At 57.7% G+C, this 24834-nt stretch overlaps 1 protein-coding gene across 2 annotated transcripts in view; it reads left to right on the forward strand.

Moving 5' to 3' along the window:
* Nucleotides 1–6020: 6020 nt before the first annotated feature.
* COL5A1 (collagen type V alpha 1 chain) overlaps nucleotides 6021–24834 on the forward strand; it is a 159512-nt gene continuing 140698 nt past the window's right edge. For both annotated transcript variants that reach the window (XM_059071149.2, XM_059071150.2), the window contains exon 1: nucleotides 6021–6232. In XM_059071149.2, coding sequence (XP_058927132.1) covers nucleotides 6118–6232 — 115 coding nt within the window. In that variant the 5' untranslated portion in view covers nucleotides 6021–6117. The remainder of the gene's footprint in view (nucleotides 6233–24834) is intronic.

Consider the following 24834-nt stretch of genomic DNA (forward strand, 5'->3'; position numbering starts at 1 on the left):
TTGTATGAACAAAATCGCAAACTCGCTCTACGTGTCCAAAGTCCGACTGGCACCCGTCACGGTCTGTTTTGTCTGGAAATTCCATTATTTTGTGACGCTTACTTGGCCCCCGGTAGAAACATCGCGGGCATGACATGGAAACAGCCGTGCCGCACGGAGCAGGGAGAGGGCCATGCGGTGAGGGCCCGACAGGCCTGATTCACCACCCATCACATCTCTCAGCCGGTCCTGGGCGCGTCTGTTGTGGGCGGCTCTGGCAGTTATGCTGTCCTGTCCCTGCCCTCGATGCGGGGCGGCGCCCTGGCCGTTGAGAACCGTGCTGCTTGGCCCTGGGTGGGCGCTGTGTAGCCACGAAGGACTCCAGTCTCAGGTGGACCTGAGTGTTGGGTCTGCACGATGCCAGTGGCTGAGCGTTGACTGGTTTGCTTGTACAGGTCTGCTGGTCCTGGACGTGAGCTCTGGGAGGGAAATAGCTCCTTGGCTGGACTCTGGGTTGGCTGGGTGAAGAGACCTTCACTTCTCGGAGCTGTGGGAATTTCGACACAGTGGAGCGGGGCCTCACGGGTAAACCATTAGAGAAAACCCATAGAATTTTAGGTGTAATCACGGGGCCCTGGGGTGCAGGGTGACAACAGGAGTCCCTGGGCCAGCTCTTTCCAGCACAGCCCCACTCACTCTCTGGTTCACCCAGCAAATGGCGCACCGGCTGGGGGCCGGCCCGGGATGCCGAGACCGGGTCCCTGGAGGGAGGGACCACGTGGCCTTCCGAGGCCCGGCTCCACCCACGGTGCTGGGCTGCTCCTGCCCCCACACTTGTTACGGAGACTGCGGTGCATTTCCCCGCAGCCCCGGGCCCCTCCTCGGGAAAGGCTAGGTGCTGTGGTTAGGTTAGGGGTGGAGAGAGGTGACCCCGGCCCGGAGCCTCTGCAGGAGGTGGCTCTGTCTCCGCCACACTCTGCCCCCTCACGCCGCCCGCCCCCGCGCTCCCTTGCCCGGTGCGGACAGCATCACGGACCAGACACTTAGCTCCATGTGTGTCGGCAGGCCTGGACCAACAGTCAGGGTGAGCCGCCGTCCAGGCCCCTCCCGCTGGGCAGGGTCCTGCCCCCACCCCCGTGGGCATCAGAATGTCCCTGTTGTTCCGGAGAGCAGAGAGCCCCCACCCCCGGGTGTCTCCAAGAGGCCCACAGGCTAGGATTGCCAAGGTGTTGTGGGCTGAATTATGTGCCCCCCTTCCAGATTCACCTATTGAACCCTGACCCCCAGCACCCCAGGATGTGACTGTCTTTGGTGAAAGGGCCTTTAAAGGAGAGACAAAGGTAAAATGAAGCCATCTTCATTTTAAGGTGAACTCGTCCAACGTGACTGGCTGTCCTTATAGGAAGAGAGTAGGGCAAGACCCGCACAGAGGGAAGTTGCGGGGAGAAGTGGGTCGTCTTCAAGCCCAGGAGCTGCCCCAGGAGAACCAGCCCCGTCCACACCCTGAGCTCGACCTCCCGCCTCCGGGATGAGAGAGTGCATTTCTGTTGTTCAAGACACCACGTCTGGGGCACTTTGTTATAGCGGCCCCGGGAAACTGATGCCCTGAGAAGCGTGGCATCTTGGGAGCTGCCTTTGGCCGTTGGCCGGCCTGGCTAGGCTCTCTCCCCGGCTCCTCCACTGTGCCAAAGCGGAGGAGGTGAAGGCCACGCATCACCTCAGGCCTTAAAGCGGTGGATTTCCCCTAGTAGCTGTGGAGAGTCCCCTGGGAGCAACAGCCACCCAAACCCAGCGTGGAGGGAGAGCCCTGTTGACTGGGTGGGCAGGGCAGCAGCCCCTGGTGTGCTGAAGTCCCAGCACTGCAGGTGCAGCGGGCAGGGCCCAGGGCTGGAAGGTCAGTCGGGGGCAGCGCAGGCAGAGGAGGGGTACCCTGGAGCCAGCCTGGAGGCCCTCTGACCAACAGCCCCCCTCGTCCTGGAGAGCAGGCTCACACGGGGTTGGGGGCCCCGGCAGGAGCTCTGGGTTCAGGCTTGGCCGCCCGTCCCCCTACTTTTGGACCTGGAGCAAGTCTCACGGCTCCCAGCTTCCGTGTCCTCCTGCCCCCAAGGGAGCGATTTTACTCTATTGAGCCAGTGGTGCAGGTGAATGGGGAGAAGCCCTGAAGGACCCAGCAGAAGGCTCAGAGGGGCCGGAGGAAGCCCCCCCGCTGCAGGATGCAGGGGGAAGGAGGGGGTGCTGGAGCCTCCCAACGCCCAGCAGGGCTCTTTAGGCCTTCCTGCCTGGCTTCTCCTCCAAGCTCCACAGGGACCCCCGGAGGCCGGCTTCCTCACCCCACTGCCCAGGAAACAGCACCGAGGAGCAGAGGTGACGACTCACTGGCCCAAGGTCCCCCGGCCGGCGGTTCCTGCCACTGGGGCTGCAGCTGAGTCTGGGACTCTGGAGCTGGCCTGGCCCCAGACACCCACTGCAGGATGCAGCTGTGGCCACAGGTGCGGGGTGCAGGTTTGAAGCATCCTCCTTGGGCAGCTTGAGGGAGCCTCGAGGCCACTTCCGGTGCTGTGAGTAACTGGGGGGCAGCTCCAGCCCCTCACTCCACCAGGCAGTAGCTCTCCATTCCCTCCTGGGCCCAGTGGACCATGAACTCTTGCAGGGCAAGCAGGTTACCGGGTTCCTCCACCTCCTCTGTGGGACTCTGAGGTCGCGCCTGTGAGAGGGGGAAGGAGAGAAGGAGCGCAGTTGTCCTGGAGGGCTTCCCCGGGCTTTCCCCAGCCAGGCGATGGCCCTGGGAGGCTGGGTGGCCCCTTAAGGTGGGAGGGTGGGAAATGAAACAAGCCACAAGAGGGTAACACTTGGGGCTTGTCATGGACGCTAAGAACCACAACTCTGCCGCTTGAAAAAAATCAATGAGGGGGGACTTCTCTGGCGGTCCGGTGGTTAAGAATCTCCTTCCGGCGCAGGGCACTCGGGTTCGATCCCTGGCCTGGGAACTAAGATCCCAAATGCTGCAGGTCAACTAAGCCCACGCGCCACAACTACAGGGCCCTTGTGCTCTGGAGCCCGTGAGCCACAACTAGAGAGAAGCCCATGCGCCCGAACAAAGAGCCCCCATGCGGCATTGAAAAGATTCCGCGTGCCACAACTGAGACCCGACACAGCCAAAAAAGAAAAAAAAAAAAAAAAAGAAAAGAAAAAAAAAATCATTGAGAAGAACTTACAGCAGAGGAAGGAGAAGGTGGGCAGCGGGTCCCAGGTGCAAAGCTGGGGGCACCCCTGGCCTGCCAGGCACTGTGGGAGATACACAGCCGTGGGCGACCAGGGGTGTGCAGAGCCCCGGATGGTGGTGAGTCCCTCCCACGGCGGAGCATCATGGGTAGAAGTCCACGCACAGGGAGGGACTGGGTGGGAACCTGGCAGTAATGACAGGAGAGAAGGGAGGCACGCAGTCAAGCAGGTACCGCTCTCCGTACAGGAGTTGGGGGGAGGGGACTGGGTTGGGGGCTGGCCAGGGGGATGGGTGCCGGGCTCACTGCAGACATCCTAGAGCCCAGAGTGAAACAAACAGTTTTCAAGGGACTCTCCAATTTCATCAGTTATGGGAGGGCCAAGGGATGCTGCTCGGGGTCAACCACCGCCGGGCATTGATGCAAGGACCTGGGCAAGGCGATCAGCATCTTTCCCGCCCGAAGGTAAACCTGGTTTCAAATTCAGGCTCGGCCACGGATGGATGCTCTGGTACTTTGGGTAAAGGTCCTTTACCCTCCCTGATCCCTACTTTCCTTGTCTGTGGAGGGGAGAAAAGACAGTATTCCCTACTGCCGTGTGTGACCTGATGCAAGAGTGGCTTTAAAGTGGGAAACACAAGTGGCTGGCTGGCACTCCTGCTGTTCCCACCGGAACAACATTAGTGACCAGGCATCACGGTTACTCTCCTACAGTCCTGGGCTGCTCAGTTCGGGGATTTTGCTTTTCAAGTTTTCCGGTGGGATAGAAACTTACCTCCTCGCCCAAGTCCAGGTGTGGATGAGCCCACCTTTGTCTCAAGCTTTCTCATTACAGTGAGGTCAGCTCTCTGGGGGACCCTGGGTGTCCCTTGACTCTATCAGCTCTTGAGGGACCAGATGCCCGTCCTGAGCTCCAGGTGTTGGGAGGGCCGGCTGGCCGGCACAGAGGCACCTGTCACTGTCACAGAAGGAGCACCCTGTGTGTCCTTGGGGGAACCTGGAGCCCTGAGTCTGCATTATCTTCCAAAAACTAGACGGTAGCATCCCAAGTCTTTGGGAGAAGCTGGCCTTCCCCTGGTGGGGGGGGTGGTCTAGGGGCCAGGTGGAGCTGGGGGCTCAGGGGGTGTCTGATGGAATTTCTCTCTCATTAAGGCACACAAGGGACCAGCTCCAGCAGAACCAACACACACAACTCACACACACAGACACACACGCACACACACATTTCCTGGATCACATATGTGATCTATACAGGTTGTGAAACAACAACAACAGAGGACCATAAAAAACCAGAAAGACCATTTAGCTTTACTCTGTGAGTCTCATCCTTTTCCCGAGCAACATTTAGAGCCACGGAGGGCACGTGGGGGCAGATGTGGACCACCAGGGTAGCACCAGTGAACCAGCAAACCTAACCTCTACCCACCTCCCCTCCCTTCCTGTTTCCAGAATGATGGGAATTAAAGGGCATTTGGGGAATTTCACGCCCAGTCTGGAGATGTTAACTGGAGACAGGGAGCACTGCTTCAGCATCACTGGCTGAACTATTTGTTCAAAGGGGATGTAGATGGCTTAGGGTTTGAAAAGCCCCCTGACTCACTTTCCCTCCTCTTTAAAAACCAGCTCTGTTGCTCTTCGAGGAAGGGGTGTGAGCGGGGTTTCAGCAGGTTATGTGGGGAGCCAGATGGAAGGGGCTGCTACCGACCACCGGAGCCTGGCACGCCTCCTGCTCCAGGGAGACCTCACCGAGGCTTAAAGAAGTGGAGGGAGAGAGGCAGTGCCCAGTGGCAGTACCAGGGCAGCAGCGCCCCAACCCAGGCACCTCCCCAAGGGGTGTCTTCTTTGCTTTCCTTTTTGTGGCACAGGGGTCTCCACGCAGTAGGAGGGAGTGAGTGGGGAGGGGGTGCTGGCCAACTTCACCCGATTAATATCCAGGATGTGTGGCATCCGAGCTCCCTCGGAGACCTCTTGGGAGCCTAGACCCCAGCCTGGGCACGGATGCCCAATCTGCAGTGGGGGAACGTGGAGGGCGGGTCGTCTCTCTCGGGGTGGACATGTCTGCCACAGTCTTGGGCGCCCCGATCTGGCTGGATTGGAAGTTCAGTCTCCACCCAGAAGAGGAGCTCTGAACTCCAAGTAAACGAAAAAGTTAGGCGGGGTGAGCTGCAACGTCCTTTAGAAACCCCAAATGATCGAACTCGGGGCCCCTCCACACTGGTTCTGGGGCTCGGCCAGGTGCGGGCACCTGGGGCGGGGAAAGCGGGGTCTAGCGTGGGCCGCCGGGCCCCGTCCGCCCGCGCTCGCCCGCAGAGCGGGGGGCGCCGGGCCCTCGCCGAGGCCGAGTCCCCGCCCGCGCCGGGCCAGCCCCTTCCTCGCCGCCGCTCGCCCGCTGGCCCCACCCCCTCGCCCGCTGCGCCCAGTGGGAGGCGGGGGCCGGCCCGGCCGAGCCCAGCGCCGGCTCTGATTTGCTGCGGGCGCGGGGGAGCCACGGCCTCCGCGGGTGCTTTCCCGGAGAGAGGGCGGGAGGGAAAGGGGGAAAAGTGCTGGGCGCCCGAGGCCAGGTCCGCACTCCTCGTTCGTCCCCGCGGCCGGCGCAGGACCGCACTCGAGCGCAGCGCCCACGGGGAGCGAGTCGCGGGGCGGCGGCGGCGGCGAGGAGGAGGCCAGAAGGAGTCGGAGGAGGCGGGGGAGGCCAGGGCGAGCGAGCCGAGCGGGGTCCCGGCCGCCCCGCGGGCCAAGGTCGAGCCCTCCCGCCCGTGGGCGAGCGCGCCGACCGACCCTCCCGAGAGCCACCGCCACAAAGAGAACGGGCCGGCGGCTGCTCCCATGACTCCCTGAAGTTGCGCCGGCCCCGCTGAGTTGTGCCCCGCGCCCCGTGCGTCCCCGCGCGCCCAGCCCGCGCCCGCGCCCCGCCGGCATGGACGTCCACACCCGCTGGAAAGCGCGCAGCCCGCCCCTGCCGGGCGCCCCGCTGCTGTCCCCGCCGTTGTTGCTGCTGCTGCTGCTGTGGGCGCCGCCTCCGAGCAGCGCAGGTAAGGGCGCGGGGCGCTCGGGCGCGGGGGCCCGGGGGCCCGGGGGGCCGGGGGGCCGGGCGGCCGGGGCCGGTGCGGCTGTCATCCCCGGGCGCCCGGCCTCTTCCGCGCGTGCACGACCTTCCCCCCCTGGGCTGTGGAATGCACGGGCCGGGACTTCGAATGCCATTCGTTGGGGCCCCCGGAGAGGGAAACGCGCCGGCACAATACTCCCCACGCCAAACGGGCCGGCGGGTGGGGCTGTCGGGGAGCCGAGGAAGGGCTCTGTGTTGGATCAGCCAGAGGGCTCGTCCACCAGGCAGGCAAACTTTTGTCCCGAAACTTTGCGTTCTCTGTCCCACATCACGAGCGCGCAGCCCTGGCCCACACAGCACAGCTGCAGAACTTCCTTTCCTGAAACCCGGGAAGGGTCGCCCCCTAGAGTCGCAGCGGGCCAGTTCCGGCCGGGCCTCCTGGGATTGGGGGGCCGCTGGGGAGAATCCCAGCAGCTGAGCCCCCAGCCCAGGACTTCGCCAGGCACCCTCTTCCTCTGCCTCCAGACCCGCTGACTCTCCCTTTCCCAGGGAACAGAGCTTCCTGTGGTCCCCACCATCTAAGTACCCAGTGAGTGGTACTGGGGAGCCCCCCGCGGCGGGGAGCAGCCCTGCTCTAATCCCACATCTCGACCTCCTGGAAGGCAGGTTTTTGGGGTTAGCTGCCCAGAGATGGGATTCTTGGAGCAAAGGCGGGAGATGCTCTCTGAGGAGTCTTGGCTGTGAGGGGTTCAGATGACATACAGATGTGGGACTTCTTCTGCCAGAGGTCTGCCCTTAGAAGGAGCTGTCTCCAGTGGATGGCGTCCACCAGGCCAGCCCTGACAGTGTGCCTGCCTGGACGCTTGCAGCTCCAGCTCTCTCCCACACAGCTTCCTGACGGGACAGTGGTTTTTCTAAGCATCAACTTTTGTAAAAGGTTACCTGTGGGATGGGTCTTCACAAGCCTCAGTCGTTGGAGCCCGAGGCCCCCAAAGTCCTCTGGGGCCCCATTAACAGCTGCGGAGACGAGGCTCAGAGCCTCTCTTGCAGGGTCAGGGAAAGTGCGGGCAGACCGATGGGACAGTGGCTCAGTGGACAGCAGGGCCAGCTAGGGGGTCCCCTGTGAGAAGACACCGCTTTACTGCCTTCGCCCTTCTCTCCTCTGCTTTGTCATTTGAAGACGTGTGGGAAGAATCACTTCCGTGTTCCACTTGCCAGTTAAGACGTTCTGTCCCTGGTACAGTGAGTGCTTGGTGGGCCAGAGGGGGTGAGCAGGAGTGTCCAGCCAGTCAGGGGCTGGGGGAGCGGAGGGGAGCCTGGCCTGGCTTTGGGGACCTGGGTCTTAGCCCTGGGCTACCACCTACGTGCCCTGGATCCCAGGCTAACTGGCTTTGTGTTTCTCCCGGGGTCACTGGAGGTGGGGGACAGTAGCGGCCTCCAGAAAAGCGGCACGGAGCAGGGTGGGGATGTGGTCATGGGACCCCTGTAGGCCCAGGGCCATAGCCCTGTCCCAGCTCCTCTGCCGGCCTTTCCCCTAGGAAGTCAGGTGGGAATCCTTCAGGGGAGTCGCCACCTCCAAAATCCGGGGCTGGGCACTGGCTGGGGAGCACGCAGAGCAGGCGTTCGCCTGGGTTTGGGGTCGGCTGTTTACCCCTCTCTCCACCTCGGCCCCCCACCCACCTCCGGTTTCCCTTCCTAACTGAGTGTGGTGTGAGGTGGATGTCTGGACGGTGGCTGTGGAGCTGGACGTTTTGCTCTTGTCGAAAAGACGCTGAGAGCCTGTGAAGAAGCCACCTCTCTGGGCGGGTTTCACAGACCTCCCCTCACCGCCACGAGGGTGGGACCCTTTTGGAAGTCATCCTCAGTGAGTGGCCAGCGGGAACGGCTGTCCACTGACATGTGGGGGGCGGCTGGGGGGGGGCAGGAGAGGCCATCCGCAGGCAGCTCCTCTCCTCTCCATTTCGAGATCCACCAGATGTTTTTTGAGTTCCCTCTGAACATGGCTCTTTTTCCTACCTTCTTCTTGGCCAAGTGTGTGAAGGAATGAAAAGTCAGATTGCATTTGGGGCCGTTTAACATTGTAACGGGCAAAGGAGAGTAAGTGAAATGAAACATGACCCCAATATTTGGAAATTGAGGTCATCTCCTCGGCACATCATTGGTTGACGCCAGTCACGTGATCGCTTTTGCAATAATTTGGTGGGAAGAGTTGTCCAAATGTTGTGGGACTTGACAGACATCAGATGGTTAAATTTCCTCTGACTCAATCAAGTTGGCTGAAAAGACAGCCTTTTCCATCTTCTCCTCCCCTTCCCCCTCCTCCCCATAAAAGAGCAGTCAGTGGGAGGAGCTCAGAAGCCAAGCTGATTCCCCGAAGCCTCTGTCTTCTCTGGTCCAGATTTTAGTGGCCGCAGGACTTGGAGCTCGGGGTCGCCGCCCAGTGCTGGAACCACCCGGCAGTGGCCACGGGCAGGAGTTTCTTCTCGTGCGGAAGCGAAAAGTTCCCTCGTCCCGTGATGTCGCTCCGAGGCTGTTCCCCGGGGTGCTGGCCAGAGCCTGCCCCGTTACCCCACCCTTCAGATATCTCTGGACTCTCACACAGCCACGCCCTTAGCCGAGCACAGCTGATGCCTGCCTGCCCCGCCCCTGCCCTCTGGCCCCGTCGCCCACCCCCTGTGCCTCTTCCCTGGGTCACGGACATTGTTGGGTGGAGCAGAGGGGTGTGGGGAGCAGACACCCACCGCCCCCTGCCCCGCGCTGAATAACGGTGACAGTGAGCACAGGCTCTCTCTGAGCCCCCGAGGGTCGAGGATGAGTCACGCGCACCCCGAGGCCCCGTGGCTGTGCCCACAGTGGAGCCCTGGATTTTCAGCGAGGAGCAGGGCAGCATCCCTGGCCCCTGGGACACCCGCACCCGTGGTACCGATTGGAACGAACCTGCTGGCACTTGCCTGGTCTGCTCTTAGCCCTGTGCCCACATCCTCTCCTTGGACCCTCATCCCGGCCTGCAAGGTGAGGCGGGGGCTGGTACGCTGAGAGGCCCAGGGAACAGGGGCCTGGGACAGAACACTGTGGGTCTGTCTGGTCTCTGCACCTGGGCGTGGAGTGAGCTTCTCCCCGCGGGCGGCCCCGTGCCTGGAGCTGCCCTCAGCCTGGGGCTCAGCGCAGACACGGCCCTGGGACCAGGGAGGGGTTCCATTTGGCCCCAGCAGACTGTTTCGGTTCCTTCCTGCCCCCTACGCTCCTGCTTTATATCCGAATGCCGTCAAGGGGCACCCGGGGCCGGCAGTCTCCACTCCCCTTTCACCAGGCCCTTCACTCACTGGCGTGACCCGATGACCCCTGGAGGCTTTGCCTGCGCTGGGCCTGCTTGTCTGAAGGCTGAGGTGACAGAGCGCCTGGCTCCAGGGCCCACAGGCTGGTGCAGGGCACGCACGTGGACACCGTTCGTTGTACTGTTCGTTCTCCTGCCGAGCGAGCGTTGTTGAAAACTGTCTGGAGGGTTGGCCTCCTTGGGGAGATCTGGGGCAGCTTCCTGGAGGAGGTGATGCTAAACTTGACCGTTCCTTTCTTCTTCCCCTTCCTCTTGATCCAAAGGGCCTCCTTCGCAGGTGCCCTCCTCCACCTCTGGCTTTTGTCTCCTCCGTGCCTTCTTCCCCGCAGGACATCCCACCCCGCCGCTTCACTGTTCTCCTGGAGCTGCTTCCCTTGGCTGGAAAGCCCCTCATTAAATTGGTTGGCAGGGCGCCTCCAGTACCGCCTGCCCCGGGAGTGCTGTGCCAGCAGAAGTGGCTGCTGTGAGATAGAGGGGGCCTCTGAGGGAACAGGAGGGAGGCCGGGGCCTTCCTTAACCCTCTCTGGGTTAAGAGATGATCTGAGGGATGCCGCCTGCCCTGGCCTGGGTGGGTCCTGCGCACTTTGAGTCCCCTGTCTGGGGAGGCAGGGACGTGGGGGGACAGTCCTTGGCAGTCAGATTGTTGAACCCGGGGCAGCGTGGACGGTTCCTCTGCCTCTAAGGGGTTGGCTGGCTGGGGGCCGGCCACCGTGCCTCAGCTTTCCCCTCCGGAAAACGGGGAGAAATGGCTTTCTTGCTTTGAGGGTGGTTATGGAGACTGAGGCGATCTACAGAGACCGTGTGTGGAATGTCGAGGCACAGGAAGCCCCTGATGAGCGGAGAGTCTTATTATGGCTACTGTGTTGGGTGGTGTTTCTGCAAAAGGAAAAAGCGCGGAGTTGCCACAATCCTCTTTAAATGCAGGTATTCCAGCGGGAGCCCGTCAGACGGAGGCGTGTCCGTCCAAGGAGGCTCTGGGGGCTGGTGAGACCCCCCCAGGGCTCTGCCCTCCACAAGTGACTCAGCCCGGGCCCCCCCTCACTCTCCTCAGCACCCCCATATGCTCGGTGGGTCCATTTCCCACGACACCTCGCGGGGTCGCAGTAAAGGTCACCCTAGGCAACGTATGTGAAAATGCTTTACAAGCCCATTGGAGGGTTGTACACCTGTGTGTGCGTTTGTGTGTATGTGTCCAAGCGTGTGTGTGCATGTGATGTGAGTGTGCGTGTGGATGCATGTGCCTGTGTGTGCCTGTGTGTGTGCCGTGTCCGTGCGTGTTTGTGGGTGTACACGTGTACACGAGTATGCGCGCCCACATCCACGCACAGGTCCATGTGTTTTCAGGGTCTGCCCAGTGAGGTGCTGGCGGCAAGGCTGCATCTCTCTCCTTATCGTGCCCCACCCCTGCCGGATTGGAGATGAGGAGACGGCCCGTGGCCACGGAGCTCACTGCACAGCCACGAGGCGTCGGGTCTGGCCCCAGGACAAACTCAGTCCCCCTGGGTCTGATGATCTGATGAGGTTTTTTTTTTTTTTTTTTTTTTTGCGGTACGCGGGCCTCTCACCGCTGTGGCCTCTCCCGTTGCGGAGCACAGGCTCCGGACGCGCAGGCTCAGCGGCCATGGCTCACGGGCCCAGCCGCTCCGCGGCATGTGGGATCTTCCCGGACCAGGGCACGAACCCGTGTCCCCTGCATCGGCAGGCGGATTCTCAACCACTGCACCACCAGGGAAGCCCTGATGAGTCTTTTTTTACTCACAGGAGGGCAGTGTTATGTTATAGCTTCTGCTTTTCGCTCTGTTTATTTCTCCCCTGTAATCGACTCAGCTGGTGTCAACACTTGGCCAAATGTTAGTTTTAAGCTTTCTGGCCTGGCTCGTGGAGATATTGAGGTCCTGAAGGCGGAGCCTGCGTTGGCCCTTCTCCTAGGCAGAGCTGCCCCTGCCACAGGACACGGCACGGAGACCCGGTGTGGGTGACGGCTCAGGGCCGGCGGCCTGGAGCTGGACGGCCTGGGCCCACATCCCCCCCCCCCCACCAGCAGTGCACTTTGCCTCAGTTTCCCTATCTGCAGGAAGGGGTGGTGGCTGTGACTCCTGCAGGATTTTCGAGAGGGTTCAGTGCATAGCGTGTCCAAAGCACAGAGCAAGCCCCTGTCACTGTTGTCACTGTTGCGTCCTCCCTGGGCCCCCAGGCAGCAGCAGGTCTGGGGTCCAGGGTGAGTTCTTGGCTCTGCTCACTGGCTGGCTGGCTGAGTCACCCCCTCTGTCCTGTGAACAGTCACCCTGGTGCACCTTCACGGGTGAGCATGAAAAGGGGTTACACAGCCCCCGGTGAGTTTATTGGAGCCCTTGCTGCTACTTTTGCGGTCCGAGTCCCAGCCTGGAGGCGCGTGCATCCTGGAGCAGTCGTGGGGCGGGTCACGTGCAGCAGGCCACCCCCACTGTACAAGGAGGAGTGGGGACCCCGGGGATGGGAATGGACCTGCCCACGTCCCATCTCAAAGACTCTGGTCTTCTGCCCCTGAGACGTGACCGTGGGTGATGGCTGGTGATCTGGAAGGACATCCGGGCCGGGTGCGGCGGGGGTTTTGCTAACTCGGACGCTGTTCCTGCACCCGCGCTGCCCCGGCGTCTGGGGCAAAGTCCATAGAATGAATGAATGAATGCTCCATTGGAGGCGTGGGGATTCGTGGTGGGCTGATGGGGGTCGCTCCGTGTTATATATGTCATGCTGTCTGAGCCGTCATCCCATCAGCTTAGACTCACCCGGTAGTTTTTCTGGCAGGTTCCCAACCTATGTCATAACCCACAGTAGGAGTAAATGTCGCCACTCCTTGGTGACTCAGACCTAAGAAATGGAACCACAGTCTGACCCACTTTTCTCCACGTCTCATTACACAGAGCTCCAGGGGCCCGTTTCCTGCGATGTCTCTGTGCATGAAATGGGGGATTCCTTTATTTCCTGTCTCCTAGACCTGTGTTCTTTTGGGGGAGATTCACTCTTCTGTCCTGTTCTTTCCTGCCAGCACCTTGGCAATAGGGATTTTATTAGTCTCTTTATTTACTAATTTTTTTAATAAATGCTATAAAATGACATCAAAATGTGCGTATGTGACGGGAGTGATTTAACTAAAAACTCTGACTCTTGCATTGGAAAACTAGTGACCTAACAATGAAAAAGAGTGAGCGTTTTAATCAGAATGGAAGGTGGGAAGCCATCGTCTTCCACTCTGCTGGCAGGGTAACCCAGAGGGCGGTGGGTGAGGCTTTAGTGGAATCCTTTCCTGTGTGGGTGATGGAGGAGAGGCTGGTCCTTTGTGGAGAACTCCGGAGTGACAGTGGCTGTGCTTGAAGCATTTGCAGACCTCTAATGCGAGGCAGACCTGTGCCGGGCACCTGGCAGCAGGTGCACAGGTGAGCGGTAGGTGAGCATCCCAGCCCTGCAGGAGCTTCCGGTGCAGTGAGGGAATCAGACCTGTGAACAGGTGATTGTATCCAGTGAAGTGCAAAGTGGGAGGTGGTGAGACATTCATCAGCTAGTAGAGTGGTGCCACTGGACAATCAGGGGGAGGCACCCGCCGGCCCTTAGGCCACTGGCCAATCAGAGGGAGGTACCTGCCAGCCCCCAGTGGGGCTCTGGCTAATCAGAGGGAGGTACCTGCCAACCCCAGTGGGGCTCTGGCCAATCAGAGGGAGGCATCCACCAGCCCCTGGGCCACTGGCCAGTCAGAGAGAGGTACCTGCCAGCCTCAGTGGGCCACTGGCCAATCAGAGGGAGGTACCTGCCAGCCCCATTGGGGCTCTGGCCAATCAGAAGCCAGCCCCAGTGGGGTTCTGGCCAATCAGAGACCAGCCCGTTTTGCCAGGGCCTGTGGCTTTTGGGGTTCCACCCCATGAGTTTGAAGGGAGGGGTCCCTTGGTGGAGGCAAGTGGCACTTTCCCATGTGTGTCTGTCCTCTGACTCCTGTTCATACTTAACCAAACCCTGCTCTGGGGTGCTACCTGTAGAGTGCCCTGCTCTGGGGTGCACCTGGACCAGGTGGAGTTGGCCCCATCCTGCAGATGTGCAAAGGGGAGGCCCTGTGGGCCCAGCTGGCACAAAGGAGTGATGGTTGCCCTCTGTATCCCAGTGAAAAGCACGGCCCCGCCTTGGTGTAGGTCATTACCGGCATATAAACTGATATTAGGTGCCAGGTCCGGGGGGGGCTCCAGCAGCTTCCAGCTCTTCTTTGCCGTGGGACAGTCCCTTGGAGGCAGGGTCCTTGCGCTTCAGAAAGAGGTCTACGGCCTCCCCCAACTGTGAGTAGCCTCTGCACCTCGGCCTCAATTCCTCCTTCATTTCTGATGCATAAAACTGGGTGTGTGTACAGTCTTGTCTTGTTAAATGTCAAGGTCTTCTCCTTTGGGAGGGTAGTGAGCAGCTGTGTGTGGCGGGACCTGGGGCCCTGGCTCACGGGGGTCCGTGAGGGGACCCTGTTGTGTGGCAGGTGAGGGGAGGGCTGGCCGGGGCCCAGAGCCCTGCACAGGGGAGCGTGCAGCCGAGAAGGAAAGATGGGCCATTTCTGGCCCTGGGCCCCCAGGTTCAGTTTGCAAGGGCCCTGCCTGGGGAGATATTGTCCTCATGTCCGCTGGGGTGAAGTCTCTGGGACCCGCCTTACTGTTACTTCTCTTCTTTTGCACTTTTTTTCTTTGGGGAGAAGCTGAAATGCTGAGGGGCAGTTCTGGCTTCCTCCTTCGAGGCAGTTCTGTGTTCTCCTGGGGTGCGGGTGGAGTAGACAGCCTTCGGCGTCAGTGTTCTGTGTAGACCTTGCTCTTCTAGGGAGAGAGGGTCCCGGTTGGTTTTGAGCAGGGGGGAGGAAGCAGCGCCACCCCTTCCATGCCTTTTAGACCAGAAAATGTTCGCATCGAGAAGGCAGGGCGCATAGCTCATTCTTGGATCGAAGTGCAGGGAACAGGGCTTCTAAATGTAATTCTTTTCCAGGGAATTCTTACTAATGTTGTTCAGGTTCATAGTTTAAATTGTGGCCGTTTAGCTCAGAAAGCACTGCTTGGGCAATGGCTACATGTCAGCTAACTCTGGGACCCCGAGGAGCATCCTGGGGTCCTCGGTGTGATGACGCTGGCACTTGGGAGGGCCTGGGGAGGGGATGCAGGGCTCACACCCGGGCAAGGGGGTGGGGCGGCTCTGCTCAGCGCTGCCAGGATCTCCGGGGGAGGAGTTGGAGCCGACCGAGAGGAGGGGGCATGGGAGGGCGGCCAGTGTTCTCTCAGGACTTCCTCCCTCACCCGAAACAGGTGGACTGCAGGTGTCAGCATGAATGATGGTGGGGGGGGGGCACCTCCGAGGGGAGGCGTGCCAGGAAGGAGGAGAGGAAGAGGCAGATGCTCCCCAACCCCCGTGTCCTCCCTGCTTTCTTCACGGCGGCCCCACTTTCTGGAAGGAGCAGTGATGCTTTGCTTTTCTTCCCTACCTGGGGGCAAGCTTGACCTTCTCCTAAGGAAAGACTCTTATTCTGCAAGAGCGCAGTACGGAGCCTCAAGTGGAAAGGTTTACGGGCGCGGCTCTGAGAGTGTTGTTATTATGATCGTCGTTGTTGTTGTTCGGGGACGTTCCAAACACAGCAGAGCAGACCCCCAGGACCCTCGTGGGTTCGGTGCGGATCAGGCCAAGGACACTCTCGTGGTCCAGCCGCCACCCACTCCCGTCTACCCAGTTACTTTGAAGCCGATCCCTGACGTCAGCTCTCACGTACTATTCCTCTGTGTTCACCACACATCAAGAGCGAGTACTTCCGTCTCGGTGGAGGAGGGACACAGAGAAGGAGCTCAGCCAGGTCCAGCTCCCTGGTGAGCCGAGAGGGCGGGCCCCTTGCTTCCTGCCTGTCCCCGTGTGCCTGGGCTCAGCACAGGTGCCGAGGCACCTAGGAAAGCCTCTCTGAGCCTCAGTACCCCATCTGTGAAGTGGGCATAAACTAATACCTGTCTCAGAGGCCTGCTGGGAGGACGAAAGGCTCTTGTCATCCTGTTGCCATGTGTTAAAGCCACGACGTCAGCATTCAGAACCCCCAGGAATGTTCTAGCTGGAGGCCTGGGCCCCAGACAGCAGCTTCGCTGGCATTTTGCAGAGGGTGGAGTCCCCTGGGCGTGGGGCGCTGGCTTGGGGTTGCCTGGGACCACAGGAGGCTGGTGAGCAGGTCCAGTTTCCTGCGAGGTGGGCTTTGATGGGCTTCAGCAAGGGATCCGGGTGAGACCAGAGCTTCAGCAGCCGTGGGGCCCCGCCTCACAGCTCCGGGCTCCAAGGGTCTGGGGTGGAGCCTGGGGCCTGCCGCTCGAGTTCTGATGCCAGTGACCAGTCGAGGGCACTTTGGGAAACGTGGGGTGTACCAGATGGGAAGTTCTGAACCTCCTCCTGGCCCTCCCTTTCCCTGTGTGGGTCCAGCCACTGTGGCCAGCTGACAGTCAGCCTCTCCTCTGCTTTCGAATGGAAAGTTCAGGAGGTGAGGCAGGGAAGCAGTGATGCACCAGTGCATGGAGAATAGGACCCCCGGCTGTGTGACCTCGAATGCTTTACTTAACCTCTCTGATCCAAGTTAGCTCATCTCCAAACCGGAGGCACTGGTACCACCTGGAAGGAGGTGACCTGCGTGTGGACATAGGGCCCTTCCCGGGGTGTCCTGCATCCCGTGTTCAATGCAGGACAGCAAATGCTAGATCATACTGATAACAGTAACTGCCTTTGTTAATTATTCTATATCATTGTTGTTATTTTGTATTGTTATTATGACTGGCGGAGCTCACAGAGGCAGTGATTGTGTAAAGTTTCTATAAAGTGCTTGAAAGTAGGAATAAAGCTGCCCCTTGCAGGTTCGGGGCTACAGCGGGGCCTCAGAGGAGGCTGAACTGTCAGTGCAAAGGGCCCGGTTAGGGCCCCGGGCGGGGAGCGAGTCCAGGTGGGGCAGGGGGTGCAGTTTGCAGTTAATACTTGGGGTGGGGGCTCTGTGTGGAACCTTCCACTGCGTTTATCTATTTATTTATTTTTATAAATTTATTTACTTATTTAGTTATTTATTTTTGGCTGCGTTGGGCCTTCGTTGCTGTGCGCGGGCTTTCTCTAGGTGCGGTGAGCGGGGGCTACTCTTCGTTGCGGTGCACGGCCTTCTCATTGCAGTGGCTTCTCTTGCTGCGGAGCACGGGCTCTAGGCACCCGGGCTTCAGTACTTGTGGCACGTGGGCTCAGTAGTTGTGGCTCACGGGCTCTGGAGCGCAGGCTCAGTAGTTGTGGTGCACGGGCTCAGTTGCTCCGCGGCACGTGGGATCTTCCCGGGCCAGGGCTCGAACCCGTGTCCCCTGCATTGGCAGGTGGATTCTTAACCACTGCACCACCAGGGAAGTGTCTTCCACTGCATTTAATGTGGGAGCTACTTCCGGCTCTTTTCCTTTACCGGGAGCATGGGGCTCTGACGGCGCCCAGGCCCCGCCCCCCGGGAAGGAGTTGGGTATTTTACCGGGAGGGCTCACAGAGTGAGTGGTCCGGCCTCTGGCCTTGGGGTCGTTTTGCAGATGAATAAACTCAGACCTAGAGGACTTGGGGGTCTCCAGGGCCACAGGCTGCTGAAAGCAGGGCGGCAGGAGAAGCAGGCCCCACAGCATCGGGCTTCGTCACCCGCTGGTGGGCTGTGCTCAGCGTCCCGAGGCTGGGGGAACCCGGTGGTCTCGGAGCTCTGCCGTCGGGGGACGGTGTCGGAACCTCGAAGACTTGTTCTGAGATTCCGAGGCTGCAAGGGAAGTCAGGTGTCCAGTCTCAGGGTTCCTTCTGTCCAGGGCAGACCTGATGACCGTTGTTTGCCGGGCACCTCCGTCGGGGAGCTCACCTTGTGCAGGCGGATGGCACCCAGTTGGAATGTGGCTGAGCCTGGCCTCCAGAGCCCATGGTTTTAACCTTTATGTCACCAAACCTGGGGCTTGTGAGCCTCTTCAAGCTTCCTTGCTCGCGGAACTGAAACACAAGCTGCTCCCACGTGGAGACGCTCTCTCTTTTCTTTCATTTCACGCCTTTCCCGCTGTGGTATTCCCGCCAGGAGGCAGCCTGTCCTCACACACCCTGCAGCGCCTCGGGGTGGACAGGCTCCCACCTCCCCTTCCTGGCCAGGGCCTGTCCGATTACAAACTAGCGGCCTGGCCCGCAAGCAGGATTTACGAACCCGGGGGAGGGCTGTTGTCGAGGGCTGGGAGGCTTGGGAGGGGGTCCGCTCCTTGGAGAGCTGCCCCCCCCACCACTCTGGGAGCCAGTGGGGGTCAGCTGAGGGATGGTCAGCCTCTGGGCCTGGAGGATGAGGGACAGCTGGTCCCATCTGGCCCTGGGGTCACTGCCCCTTCGAGGCCTTTCCTTAACCCAGCAACTGAAATGTGAATTACGTTCAAAGAGCATATGATACAAGAGGGGGGAGGAAAGTGAAGAGTCAGAGAGATCTCTCCCTCTCTCTCTCCCTCCCTCCTTCTCCCTCCCTCCTTCTCCTTCCCTCCCTCCCTCCCTCCCTTCCTTTCTTATCCTAAGTGCTTTCACAAGTTGTTTCCTGTCATCAGGAAAGATGTCCTGATGACATCTTTCCTAGGTAAGAGGTATCCCCATTTTACAGGCAAGAAAACTGAGGCTCACAGGAGCCCCACAACCAGTCAGTGACAGATTTGGAACCTTTAAAGTAGCATTTGACTTGTGGAAATTGGGTTCCATCCAGCCTCCTGGGAACAGGGCCTTCCCAGAGCAGACATCACGGTGAGGTGGGGTTTCAGCCCCATCTTTTTCTCTGGGGTCTTCACCCCAGCAGAGAGGGGGAGGTTGGTGAGACCTGGTGGCTGCCCTCCCCTTGTCTCCGGGGGCCCAGGCTGGGGGTGGGCGCCTGCCTGCTGTCAGGAGGAAACAGTGCTGTATTCGGCACCCACTTTCCAAAGCCCCCCGGAATCCTGGGTTGCTCTGGGCCCTCCTCATGCTTCTTGGATCAGATCTACAGGATCAGATCTTGCGCCCAGCATTCAGCTGTTTGCATACAGGGGTGAGCTGCCCTGGATGAGTCATTTTTTCCATTTTAGTGGGGAGGAAAGAGTGATAGGAGAGGATTATAGCCAGGGAGGTCCTGCCTGTTTAATATCAGTTCACACACGATGAGAGAGGCTCATCTCTTGGGGCTCGGTGCCCCCACATTTGGCTCGGTGCCCACAAGCCAAATGTTGCACAAGATAAGGGTAGGACACGCTTCAAGCTGCTCCCCCTCTGAAGGCGAGGTGGGGACTGAGCAGACCATGAGATGTTTGAAGAGTGAAGCTGGTACAGCTAAGCCATCACCTCTTCTGGGTCAGGGAAGTGGACCAGGGCAGAATCCACATCCTTAAACCATCAGCATATCAGAAAAGAAAAGTAAAAATCCGGCTGGGCCCGTGAGCCACGGCCGCTGAGCCTGCGCGTCCGGAGCCTGTGCTCCGTCCGCAATGGGAGAGGCCACAGCGGTGAGAGAGGCCCGCGTACCGGAAAAAAAAAAAAAAAAAAAAAAAAGAATTCTGCTCTTGGTTTTCCCTTAGGATGGATTGTGGGTCCTAGATAATTGTCAGAGCCCTCTGAAATTTTGCTACTTGGGTGGCCCACCTACCCCACTGACTGGGTCAGGCAGGTTCTACTGGGAAAAGTTAGGGAGTTGCAGCTTATTTGAAACCAAGGGAATAGCACTCATCCTGCACATGTGGTCCGGGGCATTTCTAGTTGAAGGTCATGTCAGCGGGCAGAGGTCACGGTAGACAGTGGGGAAGCAAGGCCCTAGTTCACCGTCATGACATCCAGGCCTCACTTTTCAAGACCAGGTGTGGGCGTGGTCACCTAGAGGCCCAGGGAGGTACTGCAGCCCAGCTCTACCTTCCGTGGAAACCCGGCGAGGCTGGGGGGCTGGGGCTGCCTCGTTGTTGAGCTGTGACCTTAGAAACGTCATCTCTCTTCCATGTCTCTGTTTCTTCACGTGCAAAATAGAGCTGGGGATGTCTTCCTTGTAGAGGGTTTAAGGAGGCGCAGTTTGGATCTCCACACACACAGGGTCTCTGGGTATGTCACATCCCACCGTGTCTGCAGGAGCTGTGGGATGGAGCTGATGATGCTTGGTGAGCCTGGAGGGTATCGGCTGACGTGCTTTGAGCTGGCTCTCCAAAGCAGGGTGGGCGGACGTGAGGGGCCCTGGGCTATTCCGGGCAGAGGATGGGGGCCCCCTCACTGTCTGGCAGAGGTGGGTATTCTGGGCTCGTTGCCCCTGGAGGGGCCAGAGGAGAGAGGAAGCAGGAGATCTGCCAGGGTCCCTCTGGAGTTCAGTCAGGCGACTGTGGAAGAACAGCCCAGGGCGTGTGCAGGATGGAAGCTGTGGGCTCAGGGCTGTGCTGGATTGTCCCGCACTGACATATCCCACCACGCTTCACCGAGCAATGTGGGCCACCCCAGATCTTTCACGGGATCCCCAAGCAAATGGCCCGTTTGCAGCAGGGCGTGTATGTGTGTGTGTGCGCATGCGCGCATGCGCTCGTGCATGTCACGTGCACCTAAGCAGGCGTGAGCACCGCCCTCCTGGTGTCCCCTGCCCCGCGAGCACGGATGCGCCGTGTCCTGGTGCCTTACACTCACGATTTCTTACGACACCCAACAGGCCCGTGAGGTCAGGCGTGTGAGGACTTGTCCGGGTGAGTCAGCTAACAGGGAAGAGCCCGGGGATTAGAACGTGGCTCCCGCGGGGCCCCAGGCTACCTCCTCTGCGAAGACCCACCCCTCCGTCTTCTTGCTCATTTCCCCAGCTGTCACCCTGCTTCTTGTCTTTACTCTGTCCAGGCCCTTTCACCTCAGGCCCCTTTCATTCCAGAATCAATCGTCTTACCCTATAAATAATGTCCAGAAACCCCTGCGGCTGTGTTTTGGAATTCTTTAAATACCGTCAGCTTCTGCCCGCCCTTCTTCGCTTCCGAGCCCTGACCTTGACCTGCTTCTGTCCTCCGGGACTTCTGGGCAGGTGGCGGGACCCCCACGTTGTCCCAGGACGCCACCTTCTGCTCCCCCCCTCCCGCCCCCCGCGAGCATGGGTACCAAGCATCACGCGCTCAAAGCTGCCCTCCCCGGGATGGCTGCTCTTGCCAAGCCTGGGCTGCCTCTGGGTTTCCACGATCTGCCCCCCTGTGCTGAATTTAAGCCCCAATAAAAGCACTGGGCTCCAGGCATGTGCCTTTCCCCATAAACTTTGATGCCTGGTCAATATCTTGGCCAAAAAAAAAAAAAAAAAATCCTCTGAAGAGGGGTAGTCTGGTCTCTTTCTAGTCACTTATTACAATGTTTTCTGGTCTGATGTCTGTAGTAGTGGCAGCAGCCATGAATAACTGCCCCCAGGAAAAGCCCCAACATCTGTGCTGTTCTGAGCACCCACCCATCTCTGGGGTTCGTTAGCCGCACGCTTAGTGAATTTTTCGCTGACGACTCACTGCTTTCTCTCCTCTTGCAGCCCGATTCTTCCTTCCACTTTGCCTTCCCAGCGCCCTGGGAAGCTCCGTGCTGGTGCTGTCACCCGGCCGGTGCCAAGGGGCCAGATCCGGCCTGATGCTGGCCAGGTGTGCAGTGCTTTCTGTCCCGGCTTGCCCAGGCTCCTTGATGGAGCGAGGGGCAGGGCGGCCTGGCCGGGGCGCTCTCCTGGCCTGGGAAACGGTGCTCTGGGTCTGGCGTTCATCTTGCCTGCGCCCAAGCCTGTAACCTGAAACTCCGGAGCTGTTGGCCATGGGAGGAGTTGTTGCCTGGGGAACCTGTGTCTGCGCATCTCCGTGTGCCCTGCCGCCAGTTAGGCGCATGGTGGGAAACGCTCTAGAAACACTGCTTCTGAATTAAACCCACCCAGTGTCTTTGTGGGCGCCCACAGCGTTGTGGGAAGCGTGCACGGCTTTGCCAAGGGGCTGGTTGAAGAGACCGCCTTCCTACAGTGCAATTCAGCATTTAATGAGCACCCACGGTCTGCACGCTGCAGTGCCAGGGCAGTGGGATGCAGCCCTGTGGGAAGGGCTCACAGCCTGGCCCTGGGGGGTGCAGGGGGAAGCCCCTGCCCAACATGGGCTGACCCTGAGGCCTTGGAAACTGGGGCTCCCCGTCCTGGAGTCAGGGCCCCTGGCTTTTCCCAGTCCAAGCAAGGGTCACTTTCCTTGGGCCGCCCTGTTCTTACAACAGCACCCTGAAGGAGGAAGAGCAGTTCTGGACCCTGGGGGTCAGAGGTCAGTTGAAGACCCGTGCTGATGGCGTGGGTGGAGCCAGGGCAAGGCTGGCCCCTGACTGTCCAGCTGTGTTCCTCTCCTGGAGTGTTTTCCCCCTACTTCTCTTCCCTCTTTAGTTATATATGTATATGTGTTTTTTTAAATAAAAATGATACCTGTTCATTATAGGCATTTTGGAAAATAAGAAAAAGTATAAAGAAGAAAATAAAAATCACCCATGACCCCCAGACTCAAACTCCACTGGGTCTGAGTACAAAAAATAAGGAACGGAAGGAAATACCTCATGGTGGCCGATCTGGAAATTCTTGGCGGGGGTGGGGGGCAGTCCTACTCAGGAGCCTTGTCCCCCGCGGGGCACCCCCTCCCTGAAGGGGAAGGCCTCCGACCCCAGCACAGTTGGTTTGGACGTTCTCATTTCACTTGGAAAGGAAGGCATTCTGTTCACATCCATGACGGCCTGTAAAAAGCCTAATTTACTTGAAGAGTCTCCTAGTGTTGGACGTTAGGCTGTTTCCCATGTTTTGGATATTGTCATTATCTGTGTGTCAGTGAAGCATGCTGACTTGGATTTTCCCTGAGCCGCATCCGCTTGCACTTGGGGGAGGAGAGCATCCTGGGGCGGGGGCTGGGTGAGGAGGGGCACACCGCCCCTCCATGTGGGGCATGAAGGGGGTGCGTAGGCATTGCTCTGTGGCTTTTAAGGCCTGGCACACGCAGGAATTTAGGGTTTGATAAAGGCAGCCTTTCAAGTTGGCTGGGAAAGGAAGGATTAGTCATTGAAATGGGCTGGGTTAGGGAAGAAGCCATCTGGGGAAAAGAACTTGGATCCTGCCTCAGTCCTGCACCAAAATGCATTCCAGATGGACCAGTGATGTGAACTTGAAAAACGAAACCATAAAACTACTAGAAGAAAATACAGGAGACTGGGTTTTATGATCTTGGGATGAGAAGGCCTTTCTCTCTATGACATAAATCTTAGAAGTTATGAAAAAAAAAAATTGACCCCATAAAAGTCAAGATTTTCTCTCTGGCCAAAACAAACCCCCCAGACAACTCATCAGTGTAAAAAAAGAATATGAAAATACGTGTATCACAGAAAAGGGATTGATCTTTTTAATGTGTTGTTGGATTCGGTGTGCTAGTGTTTTGTTGAGGATTTTTGCGTCTATGTTCATCAGTGATATTGGCCTGTAGTTTTCTTTTTTTGTGACATCTTTGTCTGGTTTTGGTATCAGGGTGACGGTGGCCTCGTAGAATGAGTTTGGGAGTGTTCCTCCCTCTGCAATTTTTTTGGAAGAGTTTGAGAAGGATGGGTGTTAGCTCCTCTCTAAATGTTTGATAGAATTTGCCTGTGAAGCCATCTGGTCCTGGACTTTTGTTTGTTGGAAGATTTTTAATCACAGTTTCAATTTCATTACTTGTGATTTGGTCTGTTCCTATTTTCTATTTCTTCCTGGTTCAGTCTTGGAAGGTTGTGCATTTCTAAGAATTTGTCCATTTCTTCCAGGTTGTCCATTTTATTGGCATATAGTTGTTTGTAGTAATCTCTTAAGATCCTTTGTATTTCTGTGGTGTCAGTTGTAACTTCTTTTTCATTTCTGATTTTATTGCTTTGAGTCCTTTCCCTTTCATAAAAACAAAAATAAACAAATGGGACCTAATTAAACTTAAAAGCATTTGCACAGCTTAGGAAACCATAAACAAGAGGAAAAGACAACCCTCAGAGTGGGAGAAAATATTTGCAAATGAAGCAACTGACAAAGGATTCATCTCCAAAATATACAAGCAGCTCATGCAGCTCGATATCAAAAAAACAAACAACCCAGTCAAAAAAACAGGTGGAAGACCTAGGTAGACATTTCTCCAAAGAAAGCATACGGATTCCCAGCAAACACATGAAAAGATGCTCAGCATCACTAATTATTAGAGAAATGCAAATCAAAACCTCAATGAGGGATCACCTCACACCCGTCAGAATGGCCATTATCAAAAAATCTACAAACACTAAATGCTGGAGGGGGTGTGGAGAAAAGGGTGGGAATGTAAATTAATATAACCACTATGGAGAACAGTATGGCCGTTCTTTAAAAAACTAAAAACAGAACTACCGTAGGACCCAGCAATCCCACTACTGGGCATATACCCAGAGAAAACCATAATTCAAAAAGACACATGCACCCCAATGTTCATTGCAGCACTGTTTACAATAGCCAGGACATGGAAGCAACCTAAATGCCCATCAACAGAGGAATGGATAAAGAAGATGTGGTACATATGTACAATGGAATATTAGCCATAAAAAGAAACAAAATTGGGTCATTTGTAGAGACAGGGATGGACCTAGAGACTGTCACACAGAGTGAAGTAAGTCAGAAAGACGAAAACAAATATCGCATATTAACAACGCATATATGTGGAATCTGAAGAAACTGGTATAGACTATCTTATTTACAAAGCAGAAATAGAGACACGGACGTAGAGAACAAATGTATGGATACCAAGCGGGGAAGGCGTGTGGGATGAATTGGGAGATTGGGGTCTGACATATATACACTATTGTACATAAAATAGGTAACTAATAGATGTTGTGTATAAGATAGATAACTAATGAGAACCTGCTCTGTAGCACAGGGAACTCTGCTCAGTGTTCTGTGGCGACCTAAATGGGAAGGGAATCCAAAAAAGAGGGCATGTGTGTATACGTACTGCTGATTCATTTTTGCTGTACAGTAGAAACTAACCCATTATTGTAAAGCAACTATAGTCTAATAAAAATTTATAAAAGGATTGATATGCTATAATATGCAAAGAACTCCTACAAATCAATAAAAAAGGGCCAAGAATCAAAACAAAAAAATGGGCAAAAGACATGAATAATTCTTAGAAAAGAAAACACCGGTAGCTTTTAAACGGGTGGGAAGATGTTTGACCTTACAAGAAGGGAATGCGGGTGAACCCCAGGGAGACACAGCTTCTCACCTGGCC

Source organism: Kogia breviceps, chromosome 8, assembly GCF_026419965.1.
Source record: "Kogia breviceps isolate mKogBre1 chromosome 8, mKogBre1 haplotype 1, whole genome shotgun sequence".
NCBI lineage: Eukaryota > Metazoa > Chordata > Mammalia > Artiodactyla > Physeteridae > Kogia > Kogia breviceps.